The sequence below is a fragment of the Hylobates moloch genome, unplaced genomic scaffold, assembly GCF_009828535.3.
Source record: "Hylobates moloch isolate HMO894 unplaced genomic scaffold, HMol_V3 SCAFFOLD_4, whole genome shotgun sequence".
NCBI lineage: Eukaryota > Metazoa > Chordata > Mammalia > Primates > Hylobatidae > Hylobates > Hylobates moloch.
Window position 1 is genome coordinate 60,450,215 of NW_026652279.1, and position 15,671 is coordinate 60,465,885.

Sequence of the window (15,671 nt, forward strand, 5' to 3'; positions counted from 1 at the left end):
TATAATGACATGTATCCTCCATTATAGTATCATATGGAGTACTCTTACTGCCCTAAAAATCTGCTATGCTCCTTCTATTCATCCCTGTCTCCCTCAACCCCTGGAAACCACTGATCTTTTTACTGTCTCCATAGTGTTGCCTTTTCCAGAATGATATTGGAATCACCAGTATGCAGTCATTTCAGATTGGCTTCCTCTACTTAGCAATGTGCATTAAAGTTTTATCCATGTCTTTTATGGCTTGAAAGTTCATTTCTGTTTATCATTGAATAATATTTTAGATATATCACAGTTTGTTCATCCTTTCACCTATTGAAGGAGATCTTCATCACCCCCAAGTTCTGGCAATTATGAATAAAGCGACTTTAAATACTTGTGTGCAGGTTTTTGTGTGGACATAAGTTTTTATGTATAAAAAAGACTAATTATTATTTTCTGTTCTCAGATATGAAATGTAGTTTGAGAGTGATAATTTCAGGTGGATATCTTCTACTTGATTTTAGGTAGTACTTTCTGCTTCCTGTAAGCTTTGAGGAAAAGTTTGAATACTCCTGTTTTGTTTTGTTTTTTTATCAGAAATATGTGATGACTTTTTGAGCAAGTAGATGCAATGCAGTTATGTCACTGCATTTAGCCAAAAAGCTCCAGGCCATTTATAAATGTCAGTGTCTCCTTCCCCAGTGATCCTGAAAAGCAAAGAAGCTGGTTTTTGAAGTTATGACTTTAGGAGAACATCTGCGAGCATTAAGGAAACTGAAAATCACAGTGTCCATTAGGAAAACATTGGATTAAATACAGTATACTCAGTATCAGCTCCACTTTTATAAAGTATAAACATGGATTTTTTTTTTAAGAGATGGGAGAGACACTTCAGCTCATGAAGAGATGAATCAATTCTCTTTGTGAGAAAGGAATGGGAAATATAAATTCTCTTCAGAAATGAAAAGTTTAAACTGGACATACATACAGAAGGCCTTTGACTGAGAATCATTCCTATGTCCCTCCAGAAAGGACCCTTGAGTGTCTCAAGGAATCTGTATGAATCAGTCTGTGATCATTTTAAGAACCCTGACTGGGCGCGGTGGCTCACGCTTGTAATCCCAGCACTTTGGGAGGCCGAGGCGGGCGGATCACGAGGTCAGGAGATCGAGACCATGGTGAAACCCCGTCTCTACTAAAAATACAAAAAATTAGCCGGGCGTGGTGGTGGGCGCCTGTAGTCCCAGCTACTCAGGAGGCTGAGGCAGGAGAGTGGAGTGAACCCGGGAGGCGGAGCTTGCAGTGAGCCGAGATTGCGCCACTGCACTCCCGCCTGGGCGGCAGAGCGAGACTCCGTCTCAAAAAAAAAAAAAAAAGAACCCCAGAGTATGTTAGCTTTTTGTAAAAAAACACCTCTCTATTTTCTAGTGTGTCAGGAAGCTGTCTGGGAAGCCTTCAGGACTTTTTGGGATCGACTTCCTCGGCGTGAGGAATATCATTACTGGATGAATTTGTGTGAGGATGGAGTCACAAGTATATTTGAAATGGGCACAAATTTTAGTGAATCTGTGGAACATAGAAGCTTAATCATGAAGGTAAGTGTCACAACAAAGGAAGGAATTCCTGGACTATTGTAGGAGCATTTACACAGCTAAGGCCTAAAGGAAGCAAAAGCAAGTGGCAAATGCCTATATTATTCTTTTGTTGAATTGGGCTATCCGAGTAAGCTGCCCTAGGGTGTGGCTTAGTCTTTTATTCCTAGCTCTGGTCTCTATAATATACATTATTAATATTTTCATGTTATTCTGTCCACAAAAAGAAAAGAAGACATTATTAACTCAGACAAGAGCCTCAGCCTTGTTTATAGATGTAAATATTTGGAAATAATATTCAGCAAAGGTTTAGGTTAAGAATATAAATCTGTGAGAGTCAAACGTTTTTGCCAAAGTTTTACATGTTATCAACTCAGAGTGAATAGCAATAACTCTAATTAAGATAGAGGACATAGTTCATTTGAATAAATGTTTAGTGAGGCATAGGAATGATTCTAATAATGAGTGTGCTCACTTGTTTTCCTTGTTTAGACATTGTTTTACTCTTAGCAAAGGATAAATAAACATGCATAAAGACAAATTACCTGCCACTTTTCCCTTTTCGTGTAGCACATATGTATTCATGACAAGAAAATGAAACTGTCCAGACATACGTGGCAAATTGTTCATGCTGTTTGTTATTCCGTATATCTCCCTGTCCATCTATTCAGTTCCTCTATGTCCTCATATGTAACTTCCCTTGCAAGGAACCAACCCTCAGCCTAGAAGATTTAGCTACCATTATTCTTTGAGCTCCCACAATTCTTTATTCATTTTTAATACTGTACTTTTTATATTTTATGATGATTACTTGTATATGTGACTAATTCCTCTTCTAGACTGTGAGTCAGAAGGCAAGGATTATGTCATTGTTTGTTCATTTTTGCATTCCCGTAAGGTAGTAAATATGCAATAGATGTTTGTTTAAATGAGTATATAAGCAATAACCACATTGTATTTTTTTACTTGGTACAATTTATAAACTTTATGGAGATTATTTTAAGTACTGGTTCTAAGTATTACATACCTTACAGAGACTGAAGAAATAATTATTGACTGAATAACACTGAGCTATTTTGTGTATAATCAAATTAGATTAGTATATCGTAAAGGTAATAAAATGTATTATCCTATTCTGTTTTTAAATTTTATTTATAGTAGAATAATTATATAATATTCTTTTAACATTTAGTCCAAGAGAGGAATGATCTTATTAAATGGGGGACATTGAGGAGAGAAGGATGGTTTGATAAACATGGGTGGACCAAAGACAAATTTTGCAGGGGTATAAATGTTTTGAAGCTGTGCAGGGTTTTGTGTGTTTTAAAATGAACGCAACTTTTAATCATGGCACCTCACATTTTAATCAAAGGTATGGCATGTGTTTTTTGCCTGTCACATTTTTAACTGCTCAGTATTAATAACTATGTTAATAGCTACTATTTATTCAGTATCTACCATGTACCATGTCATGTATCAAACTCATTAATAAATTATTAGATGTTATAACAACAACCTTATATGGGAGAGACACTCCAGCTCATGAAGGGATGAATCAATTCTCTTTGTAAGAGAAAGGAATGGGAAATATAAATTCTCTTCAGAAATGAAAAGTTTAAACTGGACATACATACAGAAGGCCTTTGACTGAGAATCATTCCTATGTCCCTCCAGAAAGGACGTATGTCCCTCCAGAAAGGATCTGTAATGTCTCCATTTTACAGATAAGGACATAGAATTATTAAAATATTTATTCTATAACATAAAACCAGATATGATGGAGCTTAAATCCAAACCCAGTTCTCTTTTCCAAAATTGATGTTTTTTCCTTCACACCATTGGGCCTCCTTTCTCAATCATTACCAATTTTACAAATTGCAGTGGCTAACATGGGATAGCTATTTAATGGAAAATACGTAGACATACACACATGTATACATACTTATATTGCTAATTGCATTGCCTATCTTAATTACGTCCACAATATAGGATCAGCCATTAGTGTAGCACATATATATGATGGGTTAGTATTACCAGAAGAACAGAATCTTCTGATGTTACCTTGGAATGTATCTCTCACAAGTGGAATTTTTAGTAAATTTATATTTGAAGGCATAGAAAATATACTTCCAATAATTATTTAATAGAAAAGCAGATGAAGGGAATGATCTGTTGCCTGGATAGAGTCGTAAATGATAAGTACAAGTTAGTTAAGTGACGAAGAGTTGAGGATAAACATTCTAGGCAGAAAGGACAGCATGAGCCAAGTATTTGTAGGGAGTGACCTGGGCCAATATACCAAAGAGGTAGACTAGGAATGACAGGAGATCAGACTAAAACAATGGATAACTGAACAAGCTTGGATTTAACTCTGTAGATCATAGGAAACCATTGAAGGGTTGTAGGTGGGTAAGTTGCAGGAGCTGATTTGGCAGTTTTGAATTTTAAAAAGGTCGTTATGGTTTCTACATAGCATAGGATGGATTATAGGAGATAAAACTGGAGCAAAGAGACAAGGTAGGGTGTTGCATCAGTACTCCAGTCCAAAGAGGATAAAGATACCAACCAGACCATGAGATAGACAAAGGAAACTTGAGAGATGTAAATAGGAACAAAATTAGTAGGACTCTGATGGGTCGAGACAGGGTAAAGGAATGGCCCAGGAAGCCTTCCAGTTTCTAGCTTGGGTAACTAAGACCAATAACGAGGGCAAAGAAGCAGCTTTGTAGATGTGGCAGGGAGAATGACTTCACTTTTGATGTGTTCATTTGAACCACCTGTGTGAAATGTGAATTGCTTGATATTTAGTTATGAAGCCAAGGATAGGGGTCTGGGATGCCAATGTTGCTATAGGAATCACCATTTTGGACTTAGTGCGGGCATACCTCGTTTTATTGTGCTTCGCAGATACTGCATTTTTTACAAATCAAAGGTTTATGACAACCCTGTGTCAAGCAAATCTGTTAGTACCATTTTTCCAACAGCATGTGCTCACTTTGTGTCTGTCTCACATTTTGGTAATTCTCAAAATATTTGAAACTTTAAAAAATTATTTTCTTTATCTCTTATGTGATCTGTGATCAGTGATCTTTGATTATTACAATTACAATCACTATTGTAATTGTTTTGGAGTGCCATGAACAATATCCATGTAAGACGACAATCTTAATCGATAAGTGCTGTTTGTGTTTCAACTACTCCACCGACTGACTTTTCCTTGGTCTCTCAGGCCTCAGGCTGTCTCCTCAGGCCTCCCTATTCCCTGAGATACAGCAATATATATATATATTTTTTTGAGATGGAGTCTCGCTCTGTTGCCCAGGCTGGAGTGCGGTGGCGAGATCTCGGCTCACTGCAATCTCCACCTTCGGGATTCACGCCATTCTCCTGCCTCAGCCTCCTGAGGAGCTGGGACTACAGGTGCACGCCACCACGCCTGGCTAATTTTTTTGTATTTTTTAGTAGAGACGGGGTTTCACCATGTTAGTCAAGATGGTCTCGATCTCCTGACCTCATGATCCGCCCGCCTCGGCCTCCCAAAGTGCTGGGATTACAAGCGTGAGCCACCGCGCCTGGCCGATACAGCAATATTGAGATTAGGCCAGTTAATAACCCGACAATGGCTTCTAAGTGCTCAAGTGAAAAGAAGAATAGCATGTCTGTCACTTTAAATTAAAAGCTAGAAGTGATTAAGCATAGTAAGGAAAGTATGTCAAAGGATGAGACAGGCCTTAAGCTAGGTCTGTTGCACCAAACAGTTGGCTAAGTTGTGAACACAAAGGAAAAGTTCTTGAAGAAATTAAAAGTGGGGGGTGGGGCCAAGATGGCCAACTAGAAGCAGCAGCAATCTGTGGCTCCCATCTAAAAGAACCATAACAGCATGTGAATCCTGCACTGGCAGCCAAGGTATCCAGGTTTTGTTGTCAGAACTGACTAGGCGGCTGGCGTGACCCACAGAGAGGAAGGAAGAGCGGTGTGGTGCTGCAGCCCCCAGCCAAGGCAGGCAGTGAGTGAGCCTGTTACCCAGCCTGGGAAAACGTGCTTTTTCCATGGAACTGTGCAACCCACGGATCAGAAGATCTCACTTGTGAGCCCACACCACTGGGGCCTAGGGTCCCAACCACAGAACCAAGCAGATTTTCAACAGCCACTAAGCTAGAATCTGCTTAAGCCTGTGGAGCTCCCCGCGGGAGGGGCAACCAGCACCACTGCTGTGGCTGCCTGCTGTCTAAGCCCTTTGAGCTCCTTGCAGGAGGGGCTACAGCCGACACTGGGACTGATAGCTGCCTAACACACTAAGGTCCCAGGGTGGGGGAAGGATGGCAGCCATCTCTATTCCAGGCCATGTCTTTCCGCTGCTGGAGCCAGGGAGGCTGGACGGCTTGGTCCCAAGAGGTATACCCCACAGCCCAACGCACTGGCTGTGGCAGACTGCAGACAGAGCGCCTCTTCAGGCCGGACCTTGACACGTCCCTGCTCACTAGGCGGGGCCTCCCTGCAGGAACTCCAACAACTCCATCCAGGGGCTTAGGGACAGACTCTAATCTTCCTGGACCTGAGCCTCTAGGGGGAGGGGTGGCCACAGTATCCGCAGACCGGCAGATTTAGTCTTCCCTCCTGGTAGTTCTGAGGAATCTGGGTAGCCCAGATGAGTGGGTTTCCCCACAGTGAAGCACACCCCCTCCACCAAGGAACAAAGTGCTTTGTTAAGTGGGTCCTGTTCCCTATGCCACCTAACTGGGTGAGACCCTCCAACAGGGGTTGTCAGACACCCTATACAGTAGCATTTCTACTGGCATCAGGTTGGTGCCCCTTGAGGTCAGAGGTCACAGAGGAAGGAGCAGGCACCCATCTTTGCTGTTCTCCAGCGTCCTCGAGTGACATCTCCAGGCATGGGAGTGAACCTGATGAGTAGGGCCTGAAGTGAACCTCTAGCAAACTGCAGCAGCCCTACAGAAGAGGGACCTGACCATTGCAAGAAAAACAAGCAAACAGAAAACAACAACAGCATCAACGACAAAAAATTCCCTACAAAAACCCAATCCAAGGGTCAGCAGCCTCAAGGATTGATACTAGACATACTTACAAAGATGAGAAAAAATCAACAAAAAAAGGCTGAAAACCCAAAAGGCCAGAGTGCCTCTTCTCCTCCAAATGATTGCAGTGCCTCTCCAGCAAGGGTGCAGAACTGGATGGAGGATAAGATGGATGAATTAACAGAAGTAGGCTTCAGAAGGTGGGTAATAACAAACACTGCTGAGCTAAAGGAACATGTTCTAACCCAATGCAAACAAGCTAAGAACCTTGATAAAAGGTTACAGGAGCTGCTAACTAGAATAACAAGTTGAGAGAGGTATGTAAATGACCTGATGGAGCTCAAAAACACAGCATGAGAACTTCATGAAAAATACACAAGAATCAGTAGCTGAATCGACCAAGTGGATATTAGAGTTTGAAGACTATTTTGCTGAAATAAGGCATGCAGACAAGATTAGAAAAAAAGAATGAAAAGGAACAAACATAACCTCTGAAAAATATGGAACTATGTAAAAAAAACTGAACCTATGATGAGTGGAGTACTTGAAAGACAGGGAGAAAGGAACCAAGTTGCAAAACATACTTCAGGATATTATCCAGGAGAACTTCCCCAACCTAGCAAGACAGGCCAACATGCAAATTCAGGAAATACAGAGAACACTCTAAGATACTGCATGAGAAGATCAACCCCAAGACACATAATCATCAGATTCTCTAAGGTTGAAATGAAGAAAAAAATGTTAGAGGCAGCCAGAGAGAAAGGCAGGGTTGCCAACAGAGGGGTGTCACATCAGACTAACAGTGGACCTCTCAGCAGAAACCCTACAAGCCAGAAGAGAGTGGGGGCCAATATTCAATATTCTTAAATAAAAGAATCTTCAACCCAGAATTTCACGTTCAGCCAAACTAAGCTTCATAAGTGAAGGAGAAATAAAATCCTTTCCAGACAAGCAAATGCTGAGAGATTTCATCACCATCAGGCCTGCCTTGCAAGAGCTCCTGAAGGAAGCACTGAATATGGAAAGGAAAAACTGGTACCAGCCACTGCAGAAACACACCAAAATATAAAGACCAATGACACTATGAAGAAACTGCATCAACTAGTGTGCAAAAATAACCAACCAGCATCATGATGACATAATCAAATTCACACATAACAATATTAACCTTAAATGTAAATGGGCTAAATGCCCTTTTAAATCGGATAAAGAGTCAAGACTCACTGGTGTCCTGTATTCAGGAGACCCATCTGACATGCAAAGACACACACAGGCTCAAAATAAAGGGATGGAAAATTTACCAAGCAAATGGAAAGAAAGAAAAAAAGCAGGGGTTGCAATCCTAGTCCCTGACAAAACAGACTTTAAGCCAACAAAGATAAAAAAAGACAAAGAAGGGCATTACATAATAGTAAAGGGAACAATTCAAAAAGAAGAGCTAACTATCCTAAATATATATGCACCCAATATAGGAGCACCCAGATTCATAAAACAAGTTCTTAGATGCCTACAAAGTGACTTAGATTCCCACACAATAATAGTGGGAGATGCTAACACTCCACTGTCACATTAGACAGATCAAGAAGACAGAAAATTAACAAGAATATTCAGGACTTGAACTCAGCTTGGGATCAAGTGGACCTAATAGTCATCTGCAGAACTCTCCAACCTCAAATCAACAGAATACACATTCTTCTCAGTGCCACATGGCACTTATTCTAAAATTGACCATGTAACTGGAAGTAAAACACTCCTCAACAAATGTGAAAGAACTGAAATCATAACAAATAGTCTCACAGACCACAGTGCAATCCTGTTAGAACTCAAGATTAAGAAACTCACTCAAAACCACACAGTTACATGGAAATTGAACAACCTGCTCCTGAATGACTCCTGGGTAAATAATGAAATTTAGGCAGAAATCAAGAAGTTATTTGAAACCAATGAGAACAAAGACACAACGTACCAGAATCTCTGGGACACAGCTAAAGCAGCGTTAAGAGGGAAATTTATAGCACTAAATGCCCACAAGAGAAAGCAGGAAATATCTAAAATCGACATGCTAACATCACAATTAAAGAGCCAGAGAGGCAAGTGGAAACTAATCAAAAGCTAGCAGAACACAAGAAACAACTAAGATCAGAGCAGAATTCAAGGAGACAGGGACACGAAAAATCCTCCAAAAAAAAAAAAAAAATCAATGAATCCAGGAGCTGGTTTTCTGAAAAAATTAACAAAATAGATTGACTGCTAGCTATCCTAATAAAGAAGAAAAGAGAGAAGACTCAAATAGACACAATAAATAATGATAAAGGGGACATCACCACTGATCCTACAGAATTAAAAACTGCCAGCCGGGTGCGGTGGCTCACGCCTGTAATCCCAGCACTTTGGGAGGCCAAGGTGGGTGGATCATGAGGTCAGGAGATCGAGACCATCCTGGCTAACACGGTGAAACCCTGTCTCTACTAAAATACAAAAAATTAGCCGGGCGTGGTGGCGGGTGCCTGTAGTCCCAGCTCCTCGGGAGGCTGAGGCAGGAGAATGGCGTGAACCTGGGAGGCAGAGCTTGCAGTGAGCCGAGATCACGCCACTGCACTCCAGCCTGGGCCACAAAAAAAAAAAAAAAGAAAAACAACAACAACAACAAAAAACTGCCATCAGAGAATACTATAAACACCTCTATGCAAAAAAAAAAAAAAAAAAAAAAAATTACCAGAGATACAAAGAGGAGCTGGTACCATTCCTTCTGAAACTATTGCAAACAATTGAAAAGGAAGGACTCCTCCCTAACCCATTATATGAGGCCAGCATCATCCTGCTACCAAAACCTGGAAGAGACACAACAAAAAAATAAAACTTCAGGCCAATATCCCTGATGAACATTTATGCAAAAATCCTCAATAAAATACTGGCAAACCCAATCCAGCAGTACATCAAAAAGCTTATCTAGCAGGATCAAGTTGGCTTCATCCCTGGGATTCAAGGCTGCTTTAACATAGGCAAATCAATAAATGTAATCCATCACATAAACAGAACCAATGACAAAAACCACATGATCATCTTAATAGAAGCAGAAAAGGCCTTTGACAAAATTCAACAACGCTTCATGCTAAAAACTCTCAACAAACTAGGTATTGATGGAACATATCTCAAAATAATAAGAGCTATTTATGACAAAAGCTCACACCCAATATCATACTGAATGGGCAAAAGCTGGAAACATTCCCTTTGAAAACTGGCACAAGACAAGGATGCCTTCTTTCACTATTCCTATTCAACATAGTATTGGAATTTCTGGCCAGGGCAATCAGGCAAGAGAAAGAAATAAATGGTATTCAAGTAGGAAGAGAGGAAGTCAAATTGACTCTGATTGCAGACAACATGGTTCTATATTTAGAAAACCCCATTGTCTCAGCCCCAAAACTCCTTAAGCTGATAAGCAACTTCAGCAAAGTCTCAGGATACAAAATCAATGTGCAAAATACCCAAGCATTCCTATACACCAATTATAGACAAGCGGAGAGCCAAATCATGAATGAACTCCCATTCGCAACTGCTACAAAGAGAATAAAATACCTAGGAATACGGCTAACAAGGTATGCAAAGAACCTCTTCAAGGAGAACTACAAACCACTCACTGCTCAAGGAAATAAGAGAGGACACAAACAAATGAAAAAACATTCCATCCTCATGAATAGGAATACACAATATCATGAAAATGGCCATACTGCCCAAAGTAATTTATAGACTCAGTGCTATTCCCACCAAACTACCATTGACATTCTTCACAGAATTAGAAAAAACTACTTAAAAAGGGCCCGTATAGCTAAGACAATCTTAAGCAAAAACAACAAAGCTGGAAGCATCATGCTACCTGACTTCAAACTAGACTACAAGGCTACAGTAACCAAAACAGCATGGTACTGGTGCCAAAACAGACATATAGACCAATAGAACAGAACAGAGACCTCAGAGATAACACCACACATCTACAACCATCTGATCTTTGACAAACCTGACAAAAACAAGCTGGGGAAAGAATTCCCTATTTAATAAATGATGCTGGGAAAACTGGTTAGCTATATGCAGAAAACTAAAATTGGACCCCTTCCTTACACCTTATACAAAAATTAACTCAAGATAGATTAAAGACTTAAATGTAAAACCCAAAATCATAAAAACCCTAGAAGAAAACCTAGGCAATACCATTCAGGATGTAGGCATGGGCAAAGACTTCATGACGAAAATGCTAAAAGCAATAGCAACAGAAGCCAAAATTGACAAATGGGATCTAATTCAACTAAAAAACTTTCACACAGCAAAAGAAACTCTCATCAGAGTGTACAGGCAACCTACAGAATGGGAGAAAATTTTGCGATCTACCCATCTGACAAAGGTCTAATATCTAGAATCTACAAGGAACTTAAATTGACAAGAAAAAAACCCCATCAAAAAGTGGGCATAGGATATACCACCATTTCTGAAAAGAAGACATTTATGCAGCCAACAAACATATGAAAAAAAGCTCATCAATACTGGTCATTTGAGAAAAGCAAATCAAAACCAAAACGACATACCATCTCACACCAGTCAGAATGGCGATTATTAAGAAGTCAAGAAATAATTGATTCTGGTGAGGCTGTTGAGAAATAGGAATGCTTTTACACTGCTGGTGGGAATGAAAATTAGTTCAACTGTTGTGGAACACAGTGTGGTGATTCCTCAAGGGTCTAGATCCGGAAATACCATTTGACCCAGCAATCCCATTATTGGGTATATACCCAAATGAATATAAATCATTCTGCTATAAAGACACATGCACATGTATGTTTATTGCAGCACTATTTACAATAGCAAAGACATGGAACCAATCCAAATGCCCATCAATGAGAGACTGGATAAAGAAAATGTGGTACATATACACCATGGAATACTACACAGCCATAAAAAGGAATGAGATCATGTCCTTTGCAGAGACATGGATGAAGCTGGAAACCATCATCCTCAGCAAGCTAACACAGGAACAGAAAACCAAACACTGCATGTTCTCATTGATAAGTGGGAATTGAACAGTGAGAACACATGAACAAAGGAAGGGGAACAACATAAACCAGGGCTAGTTGGAGGGTGGGGGCCAAGGGAAGGGAGAGCATTAGGACAAATAGCTAATGCATGTGGGGCTTGAAACCTAGATGATGGGTTGATAGGTGCAGCAAACTACCATGGCACATGTATACCTACGTAACAAACCTACACATTCTACACTTGTATCCTGGAACTTAAAGTAAAAGTAAATAAATAAATAAATAAATAAATATTAAAAGTGCTATTCAGTGAGTATATGAGTGATAAGTAAGCAAAACAGCCTTCTTGCTGATATGGAGAAAGTTTTAGTGGTCAGAGTGGAAGATCAAACCAGCCATAACATTCCCTTAACCAAAGCCAGATCACTCTTCAATTCCATGAAGGCTGAGAGAGGCGAGTAAGCTTCAGAAGAATAGTTGGAAGATAGCAGAGGTTGGTTTATGTAGTTAAGAAAAGAAGCTATCTTTATAACATAAGCAAGTGCTGATGCAGAAGCTGTAGCAAGTTGTCTAGAAGATCTAGCTAAGATAATTTATGTAGGTGGCTGCATGGAACAACAGATTTTTAATGTAAATGAAGCAGCCTTCTATTAGACAAAGATGCTATCTAGAACTTCCATAGCTAGAGAGAAGTCAATGCCTGGCTTCAATGAAGGACAGACTGAATTTCTTGTTTTGGGATAATGCAGCTAGTGACTTAAATTAGAAGGCAATGCTTATTTACTATGCCAAAAATCCTAGGGCCCTTAAGAAATATGCTAAATCTACTCTACTTATGCTCTATAAAGGGGACAAAAAAGTCTGACGGCACCACATCTGTTTACAGTATGGTTTACTGAATCTTTTAAGCCCACCTTTGAAACCTACTGCTCAGAAATTTTTTTTCAAGTATCATTGTTTATGGGCAATGCACATAGCCACCCAAGAGCTCTGATGGGGATGTACAAGCAGATTAATGTTGTTTTCATGCCTGCCAATACAATATTTATTCTGAAGCCCATGGAGTAAGGAGTAATTTCAACTTTTAAGTGTTGTGATTTTAGAAATACTTTTCATACAGCTGCCATAGATAGTGATTTCTTTGATGGATATAGGCAAAGTGAACTGAAAATCTTCTGGAAAGGATTTACCACCTAGATGGCACTCACAACATTCATGACTCAATAGGTGAGGTCAAAATACCAACATTAATAGGGATTTGGAAGACGTTGATTCCAACTCTGATGGATGACTTGGAGGGGTTCAAGACTTCAGTAGAGGAAGTAACTGCAGATGTGGTGGAAATAGCAAGAGAACTAGACTTAGAAGTACAGCCTGAAGATGAGATTAAATTGCTACAATCTCATAATAATACTTGAATGAATGAGAAATTTCTTCTTATGAATGAGCAAAGAAAGTTGTTCCTTCAGATGGAATCTACTTCTGGTAAACATGCTGTGAACACTATTGAAATGACAGTAAAGGATTTAGACTATTAGATAAACTCAGTTGATAAAGAAGTGACAGGATTTGAGAGGATTGACTCCAGTTTTAAGAGAACTTTTAGATAAAATGTTATCAACAACATTATATATCACACGGAAATCTTTTATTAAAGAAAAAATCAATCGATGGGGCCAAATTCATTGTTGTCTTATTTTTATGAAATTGCCACAGTTACCTCAATCATCAGCAGCCATCATTCTGATTAGTCAGCAGCCATCAACTTGGAGGCAAGACCCTCCAGAAGCAGAAAGATGATGACTTGCTGAAGGCTCAGAGGATTGTTAGCATTTTTTAGCAATAAAGTATTTTAAAATTAAGGTATATACCTTTTTTAGATGTGATGCTATTGCACTTTTAATAGACTACAGTATAACGTAAGCATAACTTTTATATATACTAGGAAACCAAAAAATATGTGACTTGCTTTATTGGGATATTTGCTTTATTGAGCTTTTATTTGGTCTGGAGCCAAACCTGTAATATATCAGAGGTATGCCTGTAATTGAAACCATGAGAGTGGCCGAGGTTATTCTGGGAGAGTCTGTAGAGCAAGAAGAGCAGTGAGTCATTTCTAAATGCAATGAGAGGTATTTAGAGTAACAGTCTCTTTGTTGGAAATTGAGGCCTGGCACTAGAGAGATTTTGGGATTTTTCTATATAGCTAAGGAGGGGAAACTGGAACTTGAAACTAGGTCTCCTGATTCCAAGTCACTATTCCTTCTATCATATTGATCTCAAAATAACAATCCTAATTTAGGGGAAACTTGCAGGCAGTTTGCTTTAGAATGCCCCTGGGGAATAATCCAATTATTGATATGATATGTCTTTTTTGTCTGAATTCTGTAGAAACAAACTTATCAATTATTTTATCCACATGTTTACATTGTTCTAGGATGAGAATTATTATAAATACATTAGATAAAAAATTATTTGATTCTAAGTCCATGGCAGGTTTATGTAAAACTCTGCAAATCTATAACTTTTATACCTTTATAAAATTGGCAGATCAAGCCTGTTATTTGAGCCCATTAAGAAAGAACATAGGAACTTCTGTGCATATAAGCAGAGACTGAACGTCAGGGTGTTGCTATAGTCACAAAACAAACTTGATATCATTATTACCTGTTTTAATCACTTGTCTAACCATAGAGAATAGTAACATAGATTCTACCATGGTAGGGCAGTAGTGGTCTCTATGAAATAAGTTTTATTTACTCCTTAATAACTGTTGTTAACTCAGTCATTTTTATATCTTTGTTTTCCTTAGAAACTGACTTACGCAAAGGAAACTGTAAGCAGGTGAGTATCTCTTTTTCCCAAAATTCATGTTTGGCAACACAGATGTGTCATAGCCTAATTCAAGACTCACCCCAAATTTAATGGTGCCTTTCTATTTTCTTACCAGTTTGCAATGACCAGGGCTGTGGATAAGTCCCACATGTTTTTCCTCATTCCCAGGCCACCTTTCTTTCCAGACCATGACCACAGCCACTGTGCGCATTTGCTGTCTGACCTTATTATGAGGCAAACTTGCTCCTCTCTTAGATAAGAAAACAGATTTATGGTTTATATGGAGTGAACTATTGTTGTTGAGGTTTAAAGGCTAATGATGAAATTGTTCTGAAATGGTACACCACAGTGGAGGATAGTTTATTAAATGATGGATGGTGCTATGGATCAATTTATTGACTATTGATGATTATGTTCTTGAAACATAGGAATAGCATAACCTATTATGATTCTTGACTGTGTTCACTGTGGGCTTAGAGCTAAGGTTTCTGGTTTCTGGGAAGTATTAGTACAAAGAAGATCACAGAAGGTAAGGGATTTTGAGCCTATAGGGGCTAAAGCTTTCCAATTCTATTCATCCTCAGAACATCTAAATTATAACAGCATGTGGGTAGTTATATAGGAAGGTACCACTAGAGCATGCAATCCAGGTCATAGTCCAGAATTTTGCCTCAAATTAGAGGGAAGGACAGATTGAAAAAACCAAGTAGGTGAGTCAGTGTTCAGAGATCCAACCTGGGCATCAGAGTCAGGGCAAAACCATAAATGGAATATATATGTGGGTGGTAGTGGGGTATATCCAGGTTTCAAATCAAACACAAGTGAATAGGAAAGAAGTGGGACTCTGTGTGGTCTTATTCAAACAGCCAATGGCACTAAGTCTATACCAGGGTGTGGGATTGAGCATTTACTTAAATATGGGGCCATGTGGTCTCTTGGGTGTGGTTTACTCTGTTTTATTTTTTACATTTATTTATTTAGAAACAGGGTTTTGCTCTGTCACCCAGGCTGGAGTGCAGTGGCATGATCACAGTTCACTGCAGCCTCACGCTCCTAGGCTTAAGTGATCCTCCACTTCTGCCTCCCAAGTAGTTGGGACTGCAGGCACACACCATCATGCCCAGCTAACTTTTTTGTAGAAATAGGTTTTGCTATGTTGCCCAGGCTAGTTTTGATCTCCTGGGCTCAAGCAATTGGCCCAC

General features: G+C 39.4%; 1 protein-coding gene across 1 annotated transcript in view; it reads left to right on the plus strand.

The window, feature by feature from the left end:
* IMPG2 (interphotoreceptor matrix proteoglycan 2) overlaps positions 1 to 15,671 on the plus strand; it is a 105,793-nt gene that overhangs the window by 14,918 nt on the left and 75,204 nt on the right. The window contains exons 3-4 of the mRNA XM_032150298.2: positions 1,408 to 1,574; positions 14,447 to 14,478. Of these exons, the coding sequence (XP_032006189.1) occupies positions 1,408 to 1,574; positions 14,447 to 14,478 (199 nt within the window). The remainder of the gene's footprint in view (positions 1 to 1,407; positions 1,575 to 14,446; positions 14,479 to 15,671) is intronic.